Source organism: Pholcus phalangioides, unplaced genomic scaffold, assembly GCF_987345545.1.
Source record: "Pholcus phalangioides strain wild (caught in Gottingen) unplaced genomic scaffold, Ppha-v1.0 ptg000027l_1, whole genome shotgun sequence".
Lineage (NCBI taxonomy): Eukaryota > Metazoa > Arthropoda > Arachnida > Araneae > Pholcidae > Pholcus > Pholcus phalangioides.
In genome coordinates, this window is record NW_028301617.1 from 8,536,059 (window position 1) to 8,560,664 (window position 24,606).

At 41.6% G+C, this 24,606-nt stretch overlaps 2 protein-coding genes across 3 annotated transcripts; one reads left to right on the top strand and one right to left on the bottom strand.

Moving 5' to 3' along the window:
• Nucleotides 1–2,154: 2,154 nt before the first annotated feature.
• Nucleotides 2,155–13,436, bottom strand: LOC149068352 (uncharacterized). Of its 2 annotated transcripts, none has more exons than XM_089251624.1 (4): nucleotides 12,775–13,436; nucleotides 4,409–4,478; nucleotides 3,646–3,890; nucleotides 2,155–2,373 (listed from the first exon to the last, which is right to left on the bottom strand). In XM_089251624.1, the coding sequence occupies exons 1-4, from the start codon at nucleotides 12,884–12,886 to the stop codon at nucleotides 2,177–2,179; spliced, it is 624 nt and encodes a 207-aa protein (XP_089107750.1). In that variant the 5' UTR covers nucleotides 12,887–13,436; the 3' UTR covers nucleotides 2,155–2,176. The 2 variants fall into 2 exon arrangements, with proteins under 2 accessions (XP_089107750.1, XP_089107749.1); XM_089251623.1 differs by lacking the exon at nucleotides 12,775–13,436 and adding an exon at nucleotides 8,541–9,253.
• Nucleotides 13,437–21,388: 7,952 nt separating this feature from the next.
• LOC149068353 (uncharacterized) lies at nucleotides 21,389–23,425 on the top strand. The gene has a single exon (XM_089251930.1). The coding sequence runs from the start codon at nucleotides 21,389–21,391 to the stop codon at nucleotides 23,423–23,425; it is 2,037 nt and encodes a 678-aa protein (XP_089108056.1).
• Nucleotides 23,426–24,606: the final 1,181 nt, after the last annotated feature.

The following is a 24,606-nucleotide window of genomic DNA, read 5'->3' on the forward strand; positions in this document are numbered from 1 at the left end:
CATTTTTTTTTTTTTTTTTTGCATTGGGCCGCGAAATTCTCCTGAGCCCGGACCTGTCTCTGATTTTGAATTTAAATATCCCACAGAGTAATGCAGTTAAAAACATGTGATTTGTTTGTTGAGCTCGAAGAGAAAGAGCAACAACTGTCTGATTGGAAATCAGAGGTGGTGGGGGGAGGGGGGATCGTACAAAAATGTACATTTTTTTATTTTGTGTACACTGTATTTTCCTCCTCAAAACTCGTACAGGGTAATTTCTGGTCACATTTTGAGAATTTTTAAAATTAGAACCATACCAGTACGACGAACGGTTGATGAATAAAGGCTGTACCAACACTCCAAGGAGGAACCATTGAATCTTATAATGTCCATAATATTACCTATAGGCAGCGCCGCAAAACTGGGGGAGGGTGGTGGAGCAAGCGAGTCTGGTGCCCGAGGCGCATTACAAAAGGGGGCGCAAATTCAACCATTCAACCTATCCTTCAGCATTACGAGGGGGGGGGGTTGCCTAAATGAGTAGTTGCCCCGGCTAACCAAGTATCCAGTTGCGACCCTGCCAATAGGTATCTTATTTCTGACGATTCACCGTTATATATATTGGGTATTTTTTCTTTTTAGATACATTGTCAAGTTTGTAATTTACACCTGGTAGCATTTGTTTTAATTCTATGAATCAAACTACACAGTTGATCCACTAATGACCCACAAAAATCATGTCCTTATTGTGTAGAACTTGCTTTGCTGCATGGGGCCCATCTGGTCACTTCTGGCAACCAAGTGACAATTAGATCTGGTTCCAATTTTCAAGAGTAAATATGCAAATAGGTAGGTAGGAATTTTTGGCTATAGGTAGTAGTGCCTCTCTCAGAAAAATCGCTTTGTATGTGGGCGTATGATGATGTTAAGACAGCCCTGGGCGTACTTTATGAAAATTGTCAAAAGCCAATCGAGAAAAACTTGGCAATAATGTGAAGTCTAGTTTGCAATATTATTAGATATTACTATCTTCCATGGAAAAACGGGCGGGGGGGGGGGCAAATTATTCATGTTCGCAACTGCTCTATAGGGTTAAGGTCTGGAGATCTGGCTGGCCAATCCATCCGGCGAATATCCTAACTCTAGAAAATCGTCGAGCAGAAGAGCTCTATGTGGCCTCGCGTTATCGTCCATTAAACTGAACTCAGGGCCAACTGCACCCCTGAAAAGGCGAACATAGGGCTCCAAGACCTCATGCCTATACCTCACACCAGTCACAGTGCCTCTTTCAAAGACATGGAGAGGTGTACGGCCATCCAACATGTTGCCTGCCCAGACCAGGCTCTTGGACGACCTTGCCCAGGCTTTCTCTCGATGGATCCGGTATCCTGGAACTGTTTCTATAAGTTACACACGCCGCTGGGCGTTAAATTGAACTCTCTACAAATCTGGACTTGTGATTGGCCTGCTTCTAGCCTCAACCACAATTCGCCACCTCATTCCATCATCTAAACGTTGGTGGTTACTCATTTTTACTGTTACAATTTGAAATTAACCGATTGCTGCAAAATAACACCAAGAAATTCGCCGAGGTGTGCTAGCGAACGAAATGCGTCTTAACTTACGCGCGCTTGTAAAACCTGTTTCTCTACTGGCTCCGCCTACACACACGTGTACGCTTACGTACTTGACGTACAAGATTTGCATTTTTGTCTAGAAGCAGTGGTTTTACATTCAGTTCAGTTCTTTTCATGAAATTCGATAAAATATGCAAATTCTCTTAATTTATTTCACCAGTGTATGTCTTTTAACTTTTTAAAAGAAATTTAAATTTATATAGAAAAGTTTCATTTTCTGAAAATATTTATGTGGTTTCGTTTTCACAGAACCTATTCGTTGCGGTCTTTTTACGCACGATATGGGTCTGGTCCAAATACGTTCCAAGAAAAGATGGGATTTTTTTGGTTCAATAATTAGGACTAGATTTAAAACCACTTTGGAAATGATTGCCAATTGAGTTCGCTCATAAGTTTCTTTAACGTTCTAATTGTTTGAAATAAAGATGCAAAATTAAGCAACAACAGTTCAGGGGGAAAAACAACTCGTTCGGTGGCCCAGCAACAATTCAATTAATTCAGATGAAAAGTAAATACATAATGTTAAAATGCAACTGAATTCAATGAAAGAAAACTCGTGTTTATTTTTTCGCCAAAATGGCTTTCAATAGATCAAGGATCTCTTGATTTTGTTTGAGAAGTTTATTCCGGAACGATTCTCTTTTTGCTTCGGCCGCTTTTTCTGCAGCTTCTTGAAAGTGCAATATCCTGTCTGTTGTGTCCTTTAGAATGTTCCTCAATATCTCCTCGTGTGGATCCATTCTCTTTCTAGCTTGACCTATGATGTAAATGATTTATATATTATATATATGCACACACATGCCAATCATAACTTTTCAAAATAATCAACTCTAAAAGCGTTTCTCAATCTTTCTAAATCCAAGGACCAGTAAAATGCCTGAAATAATTCCACGGACCACGAACTTACAGCGTGAGTAGCGGGACATCCCCGTATTTTTGTCCTCTATGACTTTTACCGCCCTTTTACATTTTTTTGTCGTAAGTCCATAATAAGTTTCATCCATTTGTAAATTGATAATTAATACTCAACAAATTGATCTTCTACACGAGGAGATAAAAAGGCCTTCGTCCTAGTGGCACATCAAGTAATTTTTGAAGTTCATCTTCAGGTTTTATCACACGTAGACTTTTAATGTAGATCCAGGTACTTGAAAAGCTTCCGATGCTTTCAATGGCTTCATCTCTATTTTTCACCGCTATTTTATACATCTTTTTCATTTTAATCTTGTTCCACGTCTTTCTATGTGACATCTGAAAAGAAGAACCCTACTTCGAAAGTTTGCGAATGGGAACACTCAAGTGGGTGATATTGGGAGCAACCTAAATCTCAAACATGGCGGCCTCCACTCTCGGAATTGAATCACAAACCAAGAAACAAACTACACCAAAATTTAGCCTGTTATAGTCGCTATCACTGCCTTAAATGATGTAATGTTATCACTTGAACTTTATTGATTACACTAAAAGTAATGAGGAAACGTGTTTTATTAACTCATTGTTCACTAAAATCAGAAAAAATTCCCTGAGAAAAGAAAAACAACACAGATGCGTCTAGCTTCCACAACAAACAACTACTGAAGGAGAAAGCGTCGTAGTTTCGGTAGTGGCCACTAGCTACCAGCAGAGCAGTAGTCAAGAAGCAACCATGGACGGCGATATTTGGGCCCCTACCGTATATAAAATGACATGTCTTGACTCATTGACTGGCTTATCATCGTCTAGCCCAGTGTTTCCCAAAGTGGGCAATTTCGCCCCCTGGCGGGCGATGGAAGCCACGAGTATAACATAGGATCCTATGGGTTCGCTTGAGTTTGGGGCGATGAGAGAAAAATTTCTCTGAAGAAGGGAGCGATGGAACAAAAAGTTTGGGAAACTATGGTCTAGAGCCGAAACTGCTGAAGCTATAAACAAACTATCAAATTCAGAGATAGAATGAAAGAATATTAATTACATATACATAGTTAGGAAAATTGGCAATTTTAGATACCCGTGCTCAAGAATAAAAGACCATTAACAGTAGAAGTTATACCTCCGTCTTTTTCATAAGTTGTTGTCGTCGAGGCGAATGGTGTTTGTGAGTTACTGGGCTGCACAGTTGAACCTTTGTCTTTTTGACTAGCTGTGTTCGTAGATGTGCATGGTGTTTGTGAATTACTGGGCTGTATAGTTATACCTTTGTCATTATGACAAGCTGGTGTCGTTGAGATACATGGTGCTTGTGAGGTACTGAGGTACTTATGCTCTGAGTTTCCTTCGCCATCTGGAGACATTGGGCTAGAATTTAAAAAGTAAAAAAAAGGAATTAATAATTTTCCCCCCTCTATAAAAGAATATAATAAAGTGCCAAAGTTAATTTTTCACGTCAAATTACATGAAAATACTGTCGATAAAAATTTGGGTTCATTACGTGTAAATTTAAAATCATAATATGGTGGTGTGATTGTATTTATTGAACATACCGCACTCATTATTACTATAAATTAGGGGCCGTTCAAGTATTACGTCATCCTCGATGGGGGGGGGGGAAGGAGGAAAGGGTTTCCGATTTGCTGACAAGGGGGGAGGGGGGGGTTTGGATAATGCTTACGTCATCAACCACCCTTCATGAAAATATGAGTTAGGATTCAGAGGGGTAGAGCTGAAGACGAAATTTTGCTGAAAATGGGGGGAGGGGGGGGGGCTCAAAAATGGCTAAAAATTTTCTTACGTAATACTTGAACGGCCCCTTATTATGAAAATATTTAGTAGTCAGCAATAATTGTTTATCGAAAGCAATTCATTATGATTCTTACTCATAATCATCCGCCACCTCGCATTTCATGACCAACGAATAGTCCTCTCCTTCAATGGGCACATTCAAGTCTACAAAAAAAAAAAATGGCATTATTATTAATTTCCGAAATTCACATTGACCATAACATGATACCGACAGTGAACAGACATGAAGGGGACCATTCTCTCTAAATTAAAACAAAATCAAAATTTAAATTTCTAAACGCGTCGCGCACCACTTTCAATTGGGTGATAAGAACAGCGCCGCCGCAGGTTACTTAACGCATTTTTGACCGGTCCTCCCAATTCATCACCAAATTGCACAATTTTCTTTGTACATGATAACTGGTTACTTGAATAACATATTTAAGAAGTTTCAAAAAATTTTAAACACTTTTAATCTAAATTTAGTGTATTTTTCTTTATATGTAACTAGCCCGCGGCTTCACTCAAGCGAATTCGGTCATCTGAAATTGTTCTCCATGTAACATTTGCACCTCGTTGGGGGTTACATTTTCAGAAATCCCGTCGTATATAGAGTGATTCTCTGTATTGTAAAATATAATACTCACCACAAATTTTCATCATTTATAGCTTCTGCTGTTTGGACTCAACGATGATTGCGCCATATACCCTTTGAAACCCCCCACCCCTACATATGACCCCCTTAGATGTTGAATTTCGAAATGTACGTTTTTAGTGAGACTCTACATTACAAACTGAAAAACTACTGACAAATTTCATAATTATAGCTTCAGCGGTTTCGGCTCAACATGATTTCGCTATATAAACTTTGAAACCACTTATAACCGCTTTAGGGGTCGAATTTCAAAAATCCCCTTTCTAGTCTGTTTTTACGCCATGAAATAAAACTAATAACTAAAATTCATAATTATAACTCTCGCGGTTTCGACAAGCACCTCCTAGAGATAGAAGCCGCACGGGTTGCCATAAACGTCATTCAGACTGCCTAGCAAGTTTGCCATATTTTGAAACACAGCATCCTATTTCGTTTCTCCTTATTTTGGCGTAGAATCTTCCTGATTGGCTCACAAATACCGCATGTTGATTGAATGTGGGGCATAGAGATCATCAATTCTGAGCCCCAGGGAATTTTTTTCCCGAACATTCTAAGGGGAAGTGAACTACTTACTGACGTCACAAGCACTACTACTACTAAACCACACATGTACCTCGTCCATATTGTTCTGCGGAACCCCCAACGAATCGGTACATGCGGGAATGTGCGTGTACGTGTAGTGCAACCTGACGTAAAGTTTGTTTCTCTGTAATGCTTGTTATGTGTAGTGCTGCCATCTGCCACCAGTTTTTCTAACTATGAGTGAAGTGTTATGATTGAATGATTTATCGTTGTAGGATTGTTGCTCTCTGTGGCGAGACTTTTTAACGGGGAGATCAGCTCGCATTTGCGCTTTGAAGTTGGGAACCACAGAAAACCAACTTCAGCCGACCACCACTGTGGCGCCGGTGGGGTTCCAACCCGGATCCTCTCGATGCGAATCTGTCATTATGACCACCACAGCGGCGACGTCACAAGCAGCGTGCGGAGGCCTTCTATCTCCAGGAGGTGCTGTTTCGACTCAGCACGATTTCGATATATAATCTTTGAACCCTCTTATGACCCGCTACTTACGTCAGGTAAGGTGAGCGAACCCACGAACGCATTCAGCGATCAACTGACATCCACCTTTCGTCTCCTCTGGACTCGGAGCCTGCATGCACATTTTTTCGCGATTTTCACCCTCTGAACGGGGTTTGCGACAGCATGTTTCATTGCAATTTTTGTTCCTCTTGATACCTAATAAAGCCAGGTTTTCCCAGGAGTAGAATTTCTGCGCCGCGTGCAGCGTAAAAACGCTGATTGGTTAAAAACTTGAAATTCAGGTTTTTTTTTGACGAATCAGAGTTTTCACGCTGCACGCACTGTAGAAACCTGCTCTCAGGAAAACCTGGCTTAACAACCCTGAGAGTTTGTCGGTCCATTAACAGAACACCCTGTATATGTGTATAGGCCGCTGTGGTGGTCGAGTGGTCACAGTGACGGACTCGCATCGCGAGGATCCGGGTACGAACCCCACCGGCGCCACAGTGGTGGTCGGCTGAAGTTGGTTTTCTGTGGTTCCCAACTTCAAGGCGCGAATGCGAGCCGATCACCCCGTTAAAAAGTCTCGCCACAGAGAGCAACAGGCACTACAACGTTACAAATATTCAATCATCACACTTCACTCACAATTTGAAGTATAGATGGCACTGGAATATCAGACACAACACTAGCTGCACACTCAGACTGTTAGGTGCACTCACTTTATTCCAGACTCTGCCACGAAGCTGGGCTGGAAGAGATCTCGGCAACGTGATACGTCCGGTGGCAGAGACCCTGGCGTCCATTGTATATGTGTATAGATGTTAATTAACTATTTAATTCATATAAATCTTTGAAAAATGTGTTAGAAAAATTTCTTCAACTTAAATAATTATCAATTATGATTTTAAGAAACCTCATGTACCACGTGACCAAAAAAATTTAAGGAAATTTTTTTTTTTTTTTTTAGTTTTTAAAGAGATAACTTCTATTTATGGTCATGGGAAAAAAAAATTTCCCATAAGAGAAACCAAAATAAAATTTCCAAAAAATTTCATTTTTGAAATTGTAAATTTTTGCTGTAAACAAATTTTGAAAAACACTGTGTGGCGCACTCTATAGATTTTTTTAATTTCCGAAATTGTTAATTTCATACAAAAATTTGGATGAGAATTTGTAGAAATTCTGTTTTAACACAATGTGATTCGCTTAAGTGCTCGGGAACTGTGCCAATGGCGGTCTGTAAATATACGGCGGGTCGCAAGTTACCAGGGAATGCACAGCGTGCCACTTAAATGATCTGGACTGTGCCGTGGGTCACTCAAGTTATTTGAAAATGTGCTCGGACCACTTAAGTGATCTGGGAATGTACCGACCACGCTAGTGATCTGTAAATATTTCGCTAGTCGTTTGAGTGGAATTTTGACCCGATTAGTTTAAGTGCTCTGGAACTGCGCCGCGGTGACCCGTAAATATGTCACAGGTCAGTTAAGGGCGGTATTTACCGACATGGTGTAAATTATAGTCACAATTTCTGGATAAGAGAAAGGCCTAGAAATTCAGGCCTAGAAACCTGAATTTAACCAATACGTGTCGATCTCCTATCAAAAATTGTAACTACGGTTTAAACAAATCACGCCAGTGAATACCATCCCCTTGGTGATCTGGCAATGCACCGTGGGTCACTTCAGCGATCGTCTGCGCCACGAGCTCCCAAACTGATCTAGGGATACGCCAAGGACCACATCAAGTGATGTGGAACTGCACCGCTGGTAACTAAAGTGATCTGGAAAGGTGCTAGTAACTTGGTTCATTTCTAAAAAATTACTTTTGTGGTTGCGGGCCACACCAGATGATCCTGACGGCCACATTTGTCCCTTAGGCCACGGAGTGAGCAAGTATGGAATATGGGGTGCTGTGGGTTGACTTTGTACTCAAAAATGAACCTGCATGCATTCTAAATGTTTCACAATCCACCAGACATAGCTGAACCATGCGAGGATCAATGGGATGGGTAGTGGGGGGTCGTGTTCTCCCCCCCCCCCCACAAGCGAAATGCGAGAATTCATGAAATTTTCGGAACTTCTAGATCAGTGTTTCCCAAAGTGCGCAATATCGCCTCCTGGTGGGCGAAGGGAAGGTCGGGGGGGGGCGATAGATGCTGCGGGTACAACATAGGATCTTATAGGTACGCCTGAGTTGGGAGGGGGCGCGATGAGAGAAAAATTTTCTATAAAGAAGGGGGGATGGAACAAAAAGTTTGGGAAACTATGTGCTAGATGATAACATTGCGTTCAATCAGTTCGTTGAAAATTACCTGTATCAATGTTTTTGATCAAATAACAAATTCAAGAAAACTTCGACTCAAAAACGGAAAAACCGGGACTGTCCCGGAAAATACGGGACAGAGTGCGAGACGCATGGTCACATTATTTACCGACTAATTCGTAGCAATTTGTGAAATCATCTCTCCCAACAGCGAACTCTAGATCCGCCCATGGGTTGAAAAGTCTAAACCTTTACGAATTTTTTGTTTTTTTTACACTCACCTGAATCAGGATCTGAATCAACATCATAGGGTACCCGCGGTGTTTTGATGACATGACTGCCCAAAATGTTGTCCATCTCTTCATAATAATGGAACGAATGTTTGAAGGTCGGACCGTTCTGCTTCATGCAGTCTCTGATGACCCGATATTTTCTTTTCAGGCCTTTCAGTTTGGTGCGGATCTGTATAGGAGACTTCACGATACACTTCTTCGCCAGCTTCTCTGATAGCTCGCGGTACAGTTCACTATCGCGAACGGTGCCGTCGAACCTGCCTTGCAACGCGTAAACTTTGTAAATTGAAATTAATTTCATGATTTCCGATTCCCTCCAACGGCCACTTCTTGCGATTTCGTTTGACATGGCGCGAAAATAGAGGGCAGGAAAATATTCCGGCGATATATAAAACGAAGTAAGAAAGAAAATGGCAGGAGATCGCTTAACCTTGGAATGAATACAGCTGCAGCTTGTTTTCATTCGCCGCGCGGAGGATTATGGGGGGGGGGGGGGAAAGAAACGTTTGAACCCACAAATAACTGCGAAAAAGAAGGTAATATACCTTCTTTCCTCTCCCTCCACGAGGTAAAGAAGTTGTTAAAGCAAGATGAAACGAAGAAGAAACCACTTTTTTCATCCGTCGTCTTGCAATATCTCGCAATAAAAACAACAAAAACTCCTCGCTTATTGCTAATGATACCACGTTTACATGGGGAATGAAAAAGAGCCGGTTTCTCTCTCGGCAGTAGGGAAGATCGCAAAGGATTATGGGAAAGGAGGCGTGAAACCGCAAAAATCCACCAATGAAGGCGGTGTAAATTTTTCTTCCTATTTCATTTTTTTATATGGGGAGAGGGAGAAGAAAGTTGCCAAGTAGGTTAGGGCAAGACGTCCTACATGGTTTTTTTCATTCATGCATTACATTTATGGTTTCTTTAAGAGGCCCTATACAGGTTAGGGCCATTCAAATATTACGTAAGCATTGATGGAGGAAACTTGGAGGACGCGGTTCGCGCTTTTGCTTAAGCCAGGGGTCTTCAACCTTCCAGACAAAGCGGGCCAAATTGCAACTTCCCACGAAGCCCGCACAGAGCTTCCCTTAGAAGTGTGCAACAGGTACCGCACCCTAGACTTTGTCAGGCCCCCGTACTCATGGTAAATTATTGGAGGCTTTCACCAATTTCTTGCGTTAATTCTGAATTTTTATCAATTCTGGAACCATTTCTTTCATTAGTTCTGAATTTTCATTAATGCTTGAAATATTTCTTTCAAAAACTTTTTAATTCACCAATTAAAAAATTTTCATCATCTTCGTTAACTGTTTCCTCCCATCATTTTAAAATCACCTTCAGTGTTGAAGTTTCAACAATTTCTGTGCTGCTTCACGTTTAATTGTGTGTTCAAAAATTTGTTTATGTATATTTCTCAGCATTCCTGTATATCATGATATAATGCATGCTGATCACCCTCCCCACAAAATGCAAAACATGGGGCAAAGTGGGGGGGTCCCAAAATTTTTGGTGCCCAGAAAATTTTGAGACGCCTCAGCGCGTCTGCTAAGGGCGACCCTGAGCCTGCGGACCAACAACTCCTGTTACACCTTAATAGAAGGCATTAACGGGGTCCAGAGTTAAACAAGGACAAAAGTAAAAAATAATTAGAACTTATTGATTCTGAAATTATTTCTTATATTAGGTTATCAATTTTGATTAATTCTGAAAAAGTTTTAGATTTTTGTAAATTAATAACTGATTGAATTATTTAATTCTGTGATTAATTTCAATCTGAAATCACTAAATGATTCTGTAATTATTTACTTTAAAAATTCTGAAATTTTCGTCAATTCTGGAATAATTTTCTTTCTGAGAATATACATATGTTCAAATCTCCTCTTTCAATAATTATGCAATTCTTTTATTGATTGCGAAATAATTTCAATCATAAAAATTACGAAATTATCTCTCATTAATTCCAAAGTTTTTTTTTTTCACTATCTCTCAATTTTCGTCAATTCTGGAATTATTTCTTTCATCAACTCTGAATTATCATCGATTTAATGGAATCGATGGAATTCTTTTATTTCGCTCTAGAATTATTTCTCTCTTTCATTTATTCTCATTATTTCTTTAATTAATTCCAGAATTATTTCTTTGATTTTAGAATTAGTCGTTTTTCTCATACACACAATGTTTTCAACCATTATTCTGAAAGGATCGGCGGGCCACAAGAAATTGCCGCGAGAGCCACATTTGGCCATCGAAATTTGATGGCTATCAAGCGAACCTTAAACGAACCTTAAGAGTTCCTTAAGAAGCGAACTTTAAGAGTTTGCCAACATGGCAAACTCTTGAAGCGTTTACACGAGATTGGAATCGGGGGCAACTTGCTGAATTGGATAGAAGAATCGTGGTTAAGAGATAGGTCGCAACGAGTTATGGTGTTATGGTGAACGGGGAATTCTCTGGTTGGACAGACGCCACAAGTGGAGTTCCTCAGGGAAGTGTCCTTGGCCCCCATACTTTTTTCACTTTTTGTCGATAAACTCGATCAGGGTATCGATGGGATTACTAGCAAATTCGCAGATGATGTGAAGCTGATGGGGGTAATCGGGAATCAAAACGATAGGGAGCTGCTCCAGACCAACTTAAACCAGATTGCAGCATGGGCATATGAATGGAGCATGACGTTTAGCGTTGGTAAGTGCATGGTCGCTCATTTTGGTTCGAGCAACCCACGGCTCTCTTACGAGTTGAATGGTGTCACTATCCCGGATGCAACTAGGGTCACCGACTTGGGAATTCTCATTGACGAGCGGCTTAGGTTTTCTGAACATTGTTCAGCGGTGGTCAAAAAATCGAATAGAATGCTTGGTCTCATTTTCAAAAAGGGCTCTTCGCGTTCTCCTAAAGTCATTCTTCCGCTTTTTCGAGGATTAGTTCGTCCTGGACTGGAGTATGCTGTAAGGTTTTGGAGACCATACCTACAGAGGGACATACGAGGGACAGAGGGGTGCAGAGAAGAGCTACGCGTGTTCTTCTTGGCACACAGGGCTTGAGTTATGAAGAGAGACTTCATTTTTTGAATATGTTTACATTGGATGAACGTAGGTGTCGAGGTCGAGGAGATATGATCGAAGTGTTCAAAATTTTAAATGGGATGGATAGGATGGACCATGAACTTTTAGTACACCGCCAATCGACTGCTTTTACAAGGGGACACCAGTATCGATTGGTGAGGGACAATGCAAGGTTATGGTGTCGCAGGGAATTTTTCTCTAATAGGGTTGTTAATAAATGGAATAGCTTACCCCCGGAGGTAGTAAATTGTAGCACAATTGACACGTTTAAAAAGAAATACGATAAACATGTTGGGGTAAATCGAGAAGCTCGGTCCATTCTTAGAATAAGACAACCATAAGTATTCTTTATGGGCGTTGTATAATATTTTATCATGTGTATATATTGTTTATAATTTGTGTTAATTGCATTTTTAATTGGGTTGCTGTTTTTTTTTTTTTTTTGAAACGTATGGCATCCATATTTTTGTGGGCATCTTTTTCTCAGCCACCTCGTTGGGCATTTTGCCTGTTGTGGCGTTGTATTTGTATAAACAATCAGCTTGTACCACGCATGTCTCAATCTTTTTTTTCCATTTAGGATCAAAGTAACACCCCAGGGCCAAAGTAGCTCGTGCTTTCGGATTTATTTTCATTACTAAATTTACAGGAATCCATTAACCCATTTTTGACCGCTCTTACAACTCGCTTTTGCAGGTTTTTCTCAACGGTACATACATACATACGCATATAGTAGAAGGATACATCATATATTGAGAAAAAGTGACTAATAATTGTATAGAAATAAAAGGAAGGTAAAAAGAACAGCTTCGTAAGGTTACAGCAAAGCCTGACGGTGATACGAGAGGGGAAAAAAACAAAGAGCTTGTTTGACTTCATTCCAAAGGCGTTTGGACGCAATATTACGTCCTTGACCGTAAAGTAGTTAAAGCACAACTTATCAAATTAAGATATCCAACCAGTTGATTAAAAAAAGCAAAATTTTCACATTCGTGCTTCTGACATGCGGGGAACGACGTGTGACATAACATATAATTTTGATCGATGAAATCAACAGTATCGAAAGAGCATTCCATCGGAAACTCAGCTTTCATGTTAATCGACAAAAATTGCAATAAAATTTACTTAAATCTTTAAAAATTTTAACATGCACAACTACTCACTTAATAGGAATAAAAAAAAGTACACTGTGTTCTTAAACATTCCATTATTCTTTCCCTCTAACCTTTCTGCGCGACTTGGAAGAGTTGTAAATTCCTCCACAGAAATTGTCATGCTAAAAAATTCTCTTATTCTAAGCCATTAGCTTGTTTCTAAGAATTTCATCTGTGTTGCTGACGGAAAATGTTTTACCACAGATTTCACACTCGTGGGGCTTTTCTCCAGTGTGGATCATTTTGTGTCGGTTGAAAGTGCTGCTGTCGGAGAATTTTTTACCGCAGATTTTACACTCGTGAGGCTTCTCTCCAGTGTGGACTCTTTTGTGTTGATTTAATTTCTTTCGGAGAATGGATCAACTTTTACTTCAAATAAGAGCTAAACGGAAGCTTCCAGTAAACAAAAAAAAGCGTCCATGTCGATTCTCCTCAGTGCGGAAAATTTTGCGACAGTAAAAACTGCAGCTTTGCGAAGAAAAGTTTCACTACAGATTCAACACTCGTGTGTCTTATCCCCCAAGTCGACTGTTTTGTGTTTTCTTAAATGACCTAATCGTGAAAACTTTCCACTTCTGAAGTCTCACTTGCATGGTTTTTTTCTTCCTGTATGGACTCATTCTTGTCGGTTAAAAATGCTGCAGTCGGAAAATGTTTTACTACAGATTTCACGCTAGTGGGACTTTTCCCCAGTGTGGATCACTTTGTGTCGGTTGAAATTGCTGCTGTCGGAGAACATTTTACCACAGATTTCACACACGTGCGCTTTCTCGCCGGAGTGGATTGTTTTGTGTCGGATGAAATTGCTGCTGACCGAAAACTTTTTACCACAGATTTCACACTCGTGGGGCTTTTCTCCAGTATGGACTCTTTTGTGGCGGTTGAAAGTGCTGCTGTCGGAGAACTTTTTGCCACAGATTTGACACTCGTGTCGCTTCTCTCCAGTGTGGACTCTTTTGTGTTGGTTAAAAGTGCTGCTGATAGAAAATTTTTTACCACAGATTTCACACTCGTGGGGCTTTTCTCCAGTGTGGATCATTTTGTGTCGGTTGAAAGTGCTGCTGTCGGAGAATTTTTTACCACAGATTTTACACTCGTGAGGCTTCTCTCCGGTGTGGACTCTTTTGTGTTGATTTAATTTCTCGATTTGAGAAAATTTTTTACCACAGCTTTCACACTCGTGCGGTTTTTCTCCAGTGTGGATTCTTTTGTGTCGGTTCAGACCACTGCTGACAGAAAATTTTTTACCGCAGATGTCACACACATGAAGCTTCTCTCCCGTGTGGACTATTTTATGTTGGTTTAGGTGTCCGATTTGAGAAAAAGCTTTATGACAGATGTCACACTCGTGTGGCTTCTCTCCTGTATGAATTCTTTTGTGTCGGTTGAAAGTTCTGCGATCAGAAAATGTTTTACCACAGATTTCACACTCGTACGGCTTCTCTGCAGTATGGATTCTTTTGTGTCCCCTTAAAGTGCTGTTGTCAGTAAATGTTTTACCACAAATTTCACACCCGTATGGCCTCTCTCCAGTATGAACTCTTTTGTGTCGGTTCAGGGTGCTGCTGTCAGAGAATTTGCTACCACAGATATCACATTCACGTGCCTTTTCTCCAGTGTGGATTCGTTTGTGTTTGCATAAATTGCTGGTTTGGGAAAACTTTTTACCACAGACTTCACACTCGTGTGGTTTCTCTCCCGTATGAATCCTGCAGTGTGATTTCAAATAGAGTATTCGAGAAAATGCTTTACCGCAAATATTGCACTCGTGTGACTTCTCTCCCGCGTGGACTATTTTGTGCGATTTCAAATCGACTTTTCGAGAAAACATTATACCACAGATGTCACACTCGTGTGACCTTCCTCGTATGTGGACTGTTATGTGTGTATTTAAATGTATAATTCTAAAAATCACTTTATCACAAAAGTCAAACTCATTTAGCTTCTCAGTGTTAATCTTTGTTCTTTTTGAATTGCCGATTCGAGGAAATTCTTTGTCACAGACGTCACACTCACGCGACTCGATCGCGGATATAGATCAGAGCCTAGTAGCGATCAGTGCAAATTGAAACAAAACAGGCATTGCCTTCACTTCAATGTTTTCAAACCAAGGGCAGACAATCAAATCTGCTATATTTTGCACGATTCTCTTACTTCAATGTTTTTCGAAAAGTTTCTCCGCATTATCCGCTAGTAAAGATTCTTCTATTTTATCCTGAAGATTTTGACTGGAATCCTCAATTATCTGCGAAAAAGAAAAAAAAAAGAGATCATTATCACAAAGTCTAAATCAATCAATGCATTTGTTTGTATTCACTCTGTTAAGCCGAGTTTCCTCAAGACAAGGCTTTCTGAAATGTGGGAACCAAACGGGGCTATTTCACGTTAAATCCCGTTACCAAAAATAACGGGGGGATCAGTGAAATAAAGTTTGAATTGCCAAATATATGGAAAATAAATTAACCACAAATCCCCAACATTCATTCACAATTAGCTAAAAATCGAGAGAAAAATGAATCCGTGAAATTTCAACTTTCCAATATCAGAATAAAAACAATCAAAACTAAGGACGCAAAATAATACCCCCAGCTAACACAGAAGTTGTAAACCTTTTGCACAAAAACAATTTATTGATGTGAGTACCATTCCCAAATTTTAAAACCAAGACCATACACCCCATTTTTTTTTCACGGGAAATGGTCAAATCTTCTCCTCTCCCTCCAATATAGTTCGGATGTCTCTTCCCGTTTTCATACAAATGTTCATTTTGTGTCACCTTCTTTTACTTTTAAATCGCAAATTCGAATAATAATGCAAATCATGTAAAATTCATCGACAAGTGAGCATCTTGCGTACAACATGGTGGGAAGAGCTTACAACCTCCGGCCCACCGCGAAGTGTTTCGGTAGAAAAAGTATTTAGTAGCTGAAGGCTCAATAGTAAGCCCTTCATGCACAATCAAGTATCTCGGCATGTATATAAATAATGAATTCAATTTTTCATGGCACACCTCAACACAAAATTCTGTCAAGGCGCAAAAACAATCCGTCATGCGTTTGCAATTATTGCGACAGATAGAAGGAAAAGAAGGCCCAACGTGGAATCCGCAAAGAATTTTTTTCGCAATATCATGTATAACATGGTTATACAGCAACAGCTAGCATATGCATGTGCCTCTTAGTCCTCTCATCCTACGCAGTAGCTTCGTTGAAAATACGGGAAGTTTCATTTAGAAAAAAATTCCATAAAATGTGGGTAATATGGTCACCCCGAAAATTCCAGTTTCTTTCCGGCGAGCAGCAGGAAGACCACTAATCAGGCTCATGGACTAAAAAATTGCGCATCCTGCAACATGGTGTACATATGGTGAGGTAACCCATTCACAAACAATGAATTTATTCTATGTCTATAGGAGCGTCGGAGTATGAGGATTCTCGGTACTTAAGCCTCCAATTAACTTTGTCTCTGTGTGTGGGGGGTAAGTCCCCCACATAACTAACTCATATATGCACAAGCAATGTTTCTTATACGGACGCCCTTGAATTCGGTATATATACACGGCGATTATAATTCGTTTTGGAAAAGGCTGTAAAAAAGAATCATTGATCAGAATGACCTGATATTTCACCAGAATATACATAAAGCAATGGAATTTTGTCTGGCAAAAGCTCAAAAATTTAGCGATAGATGGCGCTGTACTCGTCATAAGATGCAAATTAAAAGAAGTGACAGTTAGAAAATCGTAGAAAAGCAAACAGTGATGGAACCATCAGGAAAAGGATGTGGTAAATTAGCTGCTACTCAAGAAATGTTCTATATGCTCTCCACCGTTTTCTCCTATGAGTAGAAAGCGCACAACAGCAACAGCATGTGCCACAACACATCGAAATATATCAGAAGTGATGCTGTGAATGTGTTGCGTAATGCGGTTTTTCAACTCAGGCAAGTTCGCAATCGGACCACTGTACACACCATTTTTTAGATGACTCCACAGCCAGAAGCCACAAGAGTTCAGGTCATTCATTCATTCATTCAAACCGAACACAACTCCGGTCTATCGCTATAGGCAATTTACTACCGATTGAGTTGTGCCGGAAGTATGAGTGTGTGTGTGTCCTCCAAATACCCCGGGCCACAAAAGCGACTGTATACTAAGTGCACAACATACAGAATGCATTCAACTGCCTGACGGCCAGCCGTCGCCCAGCCGCTCAACCGGCATGGTTTCAAGGCGACTGATAACACTGTCATTGCCAAAATGGAAATTCAACAGTTGCTTCACTGGCGTTGCGATATGTGGTGGAGCGCCATCGTGCATGAAAATTGTGCTATCCACACATCCGTGCTGTTGCAGTGCTGGAATGAGCTGGTTGCGCAAAAGAGATTCATACCGTGTCCTACTGACGGTACAGGTTGCAGGAACCGAAGGACCTATCTCCTCAAAAAAGAAAAGGCCAACGATAAACGCTGCCGTAAACTCGCGCACTACACAGTGACCTTTGGAGAATGAAGAGGCAATGGTTGCATTTGGAACGTATTCTCGCTCGCCCATATCCTGCAATTTTGTATATTGACAGAACCTTGGAGATGGAAATGGGCTTTGTCTGTCCACAAAATGTTCCATGGCCATGCAGGATCCACTTCCATCCGAGCGAGAAATTGCAGGGCGAAATTTTCTCGTATTGGCAGGTCCGCAGGAAACAACTCTTGAACATGCGTAATTTTGTATGGATAGCATTGCAGGTTTCGTAAAATCTTACGAACCGTGCTGACAGGCATGTCTAAAGTTCGACCGATTCCCCGAGCAGTGCACGCTCCCAAAGCACTGCTTGACGCTTCCTGCAATGCTGTAGCCACTTGCTCCACTGAAGTCGAAGAAATTCCTTCCCCCCCCCCCCCGCCAAATTTCACGTCAAACGAACCCGTCTCTTCGAATTTAGCAATCATCTTTAGACCGTTTGCAGACATCGGACCAGAGCCGCTTCTAACACCCTTTAATGTCCGTAATTTCTTTAATGCAGATTCCACACCATGGGCGGAGATACGGGGAGCGTGGGGGGGGGGCATTGCTCCCCCAGAGTCAAACGTGGAGTCGACTGATCTAATGTATATATTGCTTCGCTTGGCCTCTTAGACATATCACTATTTAAGTATACACCAGAGCCAACGAGAATAACTCATAATCATATTTATTTACATAGACGCCTAAACTAGAGCGTCGACATCTCTCCTGTCCAACAGTCAACAACCTTGTATCTCTTCGGCTCCATGGCCTTTCACCCGATACGATTATTATACATCACTTCATTTCACTTCCGACACATATACAAGTATGTATAGATGAATTGACATCATCATCATCGTACCGCCCCCCCCCCCCAGACTTCCAAGTCCTATGTTCCACACAGTAACCGTTCTTGTAAAAATGTTTCAAAAGCAGAGCCCGATCCTCCAATGACAACGTCATGACGACCTTCGCGGACGCAGAGAATAACAGGAACTGCTTGTTCAACGCCTTTTATCACAATGGCAATGTGCATGTCATGTCCTGTAATTTGCATCTTATGACGAGTACAGTGCCATCTATTGGCCAATTTTTCACTTTTTTTTTCTTTTGCCAGACAAAATGCCATTGCTTATTCGGGTGAAATCTCAGGTAATTCTGACCAGTGGTTCTTTTTTACAGCCTTTTCAAAAACGAACTTTAATTATAATCACCCTGTATATAACGTTTAGATACCCTAGATTCCCCCCTCCCCACTAATGTTTTCTTTGTGAGCAAGATGAAAAAGCGAAACTGAAAACCACATTAAATAAAACTTATCTAAAACCATTATTTAATGCAGGGTTGCACAATATTTTCATACCACGGGCCAGATATGCGGCATTTCTGCCGCTCGCGGGCTACAAACTTGAAAACACAAACAGTGAACGCATGACCCGTATTGTACGGGATATTTCAATAATTTTTATCGTCCCAATTATTTTTTAATATGAAATTTATTACACACATATACACCATCCCATCACACGGAAAAACAAAATACGCATAAAATACGAATACATTATACAAGAACATATATATTACCCTTTATGTAACAGCCCATGGGACTATTACATAATCCGTCCAGCGTATATTGATGTAGGCCTACATCTATACTTACAGGGTGTTCTGTCAATGGACCGACAAACTCTGAGGGTTGTCATTAGGCATAAAGAGGAACAAAAATTGGAATGGAACACAGTAAGGTTCCGGGACGAATCGTCAGGGAAGCTGCTAAACGAAGAAGCAAAAGAGGGAAAAACTACCCTGAAAAATATAGCGCGGGAGCCACAGAGAGAAGAAAAGAGAAACGCTCCCCCTGGGGTCTTTTTTCCTGATTATTATTATGATGAGTGTGCTGTTGTAAGGTGTGATGTGCTCGTTGTGTAGCACTTTTCTCTATCCTCCTTAATCAAAATAAATATGATTATTGTTTTGAAAGACGACTCATCAATGAGTACGTGTTCAGTTACTCGACCACGAAGAGGGAGGATCGTTACTGGCGCAGTCGGTAGGATTTAGAACTGAAAAAAAAAATCGGGGGAACATTTTGAAGAATAACACTTATGAAGAAGGGCAAAATGGCCACAGCGTTCCTCCATTGTCAAGCTATGAGAAAGAGAAAGCATGGACTGCTGATGACGGGTGGTTCCTGAGGGCACCATTGCTCTGCAGTTGAAAGGTGAAGAGCATCATTTGCTCCAGAGGCGTATGTAGCTAGCATCAGCTCCAATGGCATATTCAGCGAGCATCAGTTCAAGTGGTGTATTCAACGACCAGCAGCTCCAGAGGCGTAGGTGGCGAGCGTCAGCTCCAGTGGCGTATTCAGCGAGCATCATTGCTCCAGAGGCGTAGGTGGCGAGCATCAGCTCCAGTGGCGTATTCAGCGAGCATCATTGCTCCAGAGGCGTAGGTGGCAAGCATCATTGCTCCAGAGGCGTAGGTGGCAAGCATCATTGCTCCAGAGGCGTAGGTGGCGAGCATCAGCTCCAGTGGCGTATTCAGCGAGCATCATTGCTCCAGAGGCGTAGGTGGCGAGCGTCAGCTCCAGTGGCGTATTGAGCGAGCATCAGCTCCAGTGGCATAGTTGACGAGCATCATTGCTCCAGAGGCGTAAGGTGGCGAGCATCAGCTCCAGCGACGTATTCAGCGAGCATCAGCTCCAGTGGCGTATTCAGTGAGCATAAGCTCCAGCGGCATAGTTGACGAGCATTATTGTTCCAGAGACGTAGGTGGCGATCATCAGCTCCAGCAGCGTAGGTGGCGAGCATCAGCTCCAGTGGCGTATTGAGCGAGCATCAGCTCCAGTGGCGCATTGAGCGAGCATCAGCTCCAGTGGTGTATTCAGCGAGCATCAGCTCCAGCGGCATAGTTGACGAGCATCAGCTCCAGTGGCGTATTCAGCGAGCATCAGCTCCAGCGGCATAGTTGACGAGCATCATTGCTCCGGCGGTTCGTGTGGCGAGCATCAGTTCTAGTGATATACGTGAGAGCATTATTGCCCTGTTGTGTGTCAAGTGAGAGCATCATTGCTCTGTTGTTTATCAAGTGAGAGCATCATTGCTCTGTTGTTTATCAAGTGAGAGCATCATTGCTCTGTTGTTTATCAAGTGAGAGCATCATTGCTCTGTTGTTTATCAAGTGAGAGCATCATTGCTCTGTTGTTTATCAAGTGAGAGCATCATTGCTCTGTTGTTTATCAAGTGTGATAGCATCATTGCCCTTTTGTTTATCAAGTGAGAGCATCATTGCTCTGTTGTTTATCAAGTGAGAGCATCATTGCTCTGTTGTTTATCAAGTGTGATAGCATCATTGCCCTTTTGTTTATCAAGTGAGAGCATCATTGCTCTGTTGTTTATCAAGTGAGAGCATCATTGCTCTGTTGTTTATCAAGTGTGATAGCATCATTGCCCTTTTGTTTATCAAGTGAGAGCATCATTGCTCTGTTGTTTATCAAGTGAGAGCATCATTGCTCTGTTGTTTATCAAGTGTGATAGCATCATTGCCCTTTTGTTTATCAAGTGAGAGCATCATTGCTCTGTTGTTTATCAAGTGAGAGCATCATTGCTCTGTTGTTTATCAAGTGTGATAGCATCATTGCCCTTTTGTTTATCAAGTGAGAGCATCATTGCCCTTTTGTTTATCAAGTGAGAGCATCATTGCTCTGTTGTTTATCAAGTGAGAGCATCATTGCTCTGTTGTGTGTTGAAACGGCGGTAATTATGCGAGTACTGATTTTTTTTTTTTTTTTGAAAAGATACGTCAGTATTATTCGCTCAGAAAATTATATTTTTTTTTGAAACGTCAGTTTATTATTGAGAATGTGATTTTTTTTTTTTTGAACAGCAGTATTATCGCACATACTAATTTTTTTTTCAATTATCTTTGAATGTACGATTTTATTTATTTTTTTTTTTTGGGTTTGTTTGAAATACGTCAGTATTATTGAGCATATATCTATCTATATATGTATATATTTTTTTTTACGAATGATTAGTCATTAACATATGACGGTGGACGTATACACGTAGATTAAGTGTGAACATTTATAAGCGAAAAAAAAACGATATACCAAGCAACATGGCATATCTCGGGCGTGCAAGGAGGGGTGATTTGGTGGTTTTGGCAGAGGAGTTGGGTCTGGTGGTCAAGGACGGGTCGAACATATTGGACTTGAGGAATAGCATCCTCAAATGTGACGGCTATGACGAGGAGTTCATCCGAGAGCAGTTAGCTGTCATCAAGGGAGACAGGGAAGCACGAGAAGAGCGTGACCTAGCTGAAGGGAGGATGCGTGAAGAACGAGAACACCTCTTTCGGATGGAAAAACTCCGCTTGGAGATGGAAAGGACGAACGCGTCCACAAATGGACGACAGAATTTAACCTCATTCAGTACGGAACTGACGAGGCTTGTTCCAAAATTTGACGCCAAGGAGGATGACATCGCCTTATTTCTCATAATATTTGAACGCCAGGCGAATAGAATCGGGGTGGACAAAAGAAACTGGGTGTCAGCTTTGCTGACCTTATTGCCGTCAGATATAACCCAATTAATCGCCCGAGAATCGGAAGAGAAGTTTGATGATTATGAGTACATTAAGGAGATCCTCCTTAGGAAATTCAAATTAAGTGCGGAACATTTCCGGCAAAAATTCACCAAACATCAACGCAACCCGGCGAAATCATGGCGAGAATTTGTCTTCGAAATATCGAATTTCTTCGAAGAGTGGATCCGGGGTCTGGACGTTGGTGACTTCGAGACACTGAAGAGCCTTGTCATTACTGACCAACTAAAACGACGCGTTCCCGGCGATATACGTGGCCATTTCGTGGACGAATGGGCCTCTTTCATATCTCCGTCTATCCTAGCTGACAAGCTAGATGAATACGAAAGTGTGCGGTCAAACTTCAGGAAGGTGGGCTCGGGCAATGATAACGTGAAAGATGAAGCTGGCAAATATGGTAACAGTAGAAGTTTTCCTCCTAAAGCACCGAATTCCAGGCCAGGACTCAAAACCGAAACGCGTAAAACCTTTGTGAAGCCAACTTGCTATTCTTGTGGCTCGGTTGGGCACATATCGAGGGTTTGCAACAATAATGCGAAAGGGCATGCCATTGTGAATGCACAGAGTCAATTAATGACGGTGGAACCAAGTGAAGCCTCGAATATTTTGACGGTGAAGGTTTCGGTTCCTGTGTCTTCTGCGAAGGTCACGGGGAAAATCGATGAACTTAAAATTGCACCCATCAAATGCGGAACGAAAAAATTTAAAGCGATTATTGATAATGGAGCTCAGATATCAGTTCTGAGAGAGGATTTGGTGCCTTCGAACTGCGACGGAGAAGGCACTATACGAATAATATCTGCGTTCGGGGAAACTGAGGTAGCGGCACTGAAAGTTATCCCGATGAGAATCGATGATGGTATGCACAGCGACATTCCTGTAACTTGTGCCGTGTCGAAGAAACTTGTTAACGACATGTTAATATGCTCAACTGCGTACGAGGCGCTGTCGGAAAGTGTGCAGCTCACTGGGTCCATTCGGCATACCGGAGACTCAACGATGTCGGTCGTACAACTCCTGGATTCGAACGTGGAAGGAGGGAACTGCATCCCTGATGCATCACAAGTCCCCGATAAAGGAGACAAGGACTTTATCGGTTTGCTAATTGGAGATGGCGATCTCGAGAAGGGCTGGGACTTCGTACGTCTGGGCCAAAGACCTTATGGCGTAAGGAATGGTGTTCTCACTCACTCCGAGAACGTAAACGGCGAAAATATCGTACAGGTTGTCGTTCCCACCTGCAAACGAATGGAAACGCTTCGGATGGCCCATGAAATACCTTTGGCAGCACATCTAGGGGAGCGCAAAACGAAACAACGCATGAAGTATTCGTCGTACTGGCCTACCATCAAAAAGGATGTTCAGAAGTTTCGTAGGAGTCGTCGAGAATGCCAAGTCAGACGCACCGTCACGTATAGAGATCGCCTACCCATCCAACCAATCGTGAGACCCGAAAACCCATTCGAGGTCTGCTGCGTTGACTACATTGGACCCTTAGAACCCAAGTCAAGCAGAGGCCATACATTGCCAGAGTACAACACGTGGGACTGATATTTGATCAGGACGTAGAATTTGGAGATGTGGACTACGCTCCTGTTCACATAAAAATGAAATCAGTCCAGGACATTCAGAACCACGTAATGGGGTTATCTAATAAGCTGGAAGTTCACAGCAACGGCAATTATTCGAAACCGAAAGAATTTTTAGACGTGTTCAGCAGTCGGGGAATGTATATATTAGGAAAGTACACGGAAAATGTTTGTAAATGTGAATGCATTTCAGTGCATATGTATTACTAATGTGTATTCAGTATGGTATTTTCATTGATCCCACGATGGTAATTGTTGATTTTGTGATTTTTTTTTTGTATGTGTGCTTGAACATGTTTTTCTTTGTTCATTTCTTTTCCTAAATGTGGTAAGCTCAGTTGTCTTGAAAAAAAAGATAGACAATGAGCTCCCAAGGGGGGACGAGTAAGGTTCCGGGACGAATCGTCAGGGAAGCTGCTAAACGAAGAAGCAAAAGAGGGAAAAACTACCCTGAAAAATATAGCGCGGGAGCCACAGAGAGAAGAAAAGAGAAACGCTCCCCCTGGGGTCTTTTTTCCTGATTATTATTATGATGAGTGTGCTGTTGTAAGGTGTGATGTGCTCGTTGTGTAGCACTTTTCTCTATCCTCCTTAATCAAAATAAATATGATTATTGTTTTGAAAGACGACTCATCAATGAGTACGTGTTCAGTTACTCGACCACGAAGAGGGAGGATCGTTACTAACACAAACCACGTTGAGAGGGTGAAAATCGCATGCAGGCCCTGAGTCCAGAGCAGACGAAAGGTGGATGTCAGTTGACCACTGAATGCGTTCGTGGGTTCGCTAACCATACCTGACGTAAGCAGAGTCGCAAAACGCATGAGCTGGGGTAGGATCACGTGCTGCGGACGACATCAACAGCATGGTATCTTCGAGCGCGTCCGGGAATCGTTTTTACGTACGCCATTGTACGCTGTGCAATGGCGTCAGCGGCCGCCGCTTCCAACAACTCTTGTAATAATTAATAAAATAAACGTTTTTGTAGTTATTTATTGTACTTTTTGTCGTTCCAGCGTGACGCCGAAGCCTGCATGCGTTTTTCGCGATTTTAACCCTTTCAACGTGGTTTACGACACCACGTTCTATTGCAATTTTTGTTCCTCTTGGTGTCCACTAACAACCTTCTGAGTGTGTTGGTCC

Excerpts from the sequence above, each read along its gene's own strand:
- LOC149068353 (XM_089251930.1), top strand. The coding sequence starts at position 21,389 with ATGGCATATCTCGGGCGTGCAAGGAGGGGTGATTTGGTGGTTTTGGCA.
- LOC149068352 (XM_089251623.1), bottom strand. The coding sequence starts at position 9,015 with ATGAAAACAAGCTGCAGCTGTATTCATTCCAAGGTTAAGCGATCTCCT. Across the intron at positions 4,479-8,540 it reads TGATTCAGATCCTGATTCAG|ACTTGAATGTGCCCATTGAA; the intron begins GTGAGTGTAAAA and ends TTTTTTTTGTAG. Across the intron at positions 3,891-4,408 it reads GAGGTGGCGGATGATTATGA|CCCAATGTCTCCAGATGGCG; the intron begins GTAAGAATCATA and ends TTTAAATTCTAG.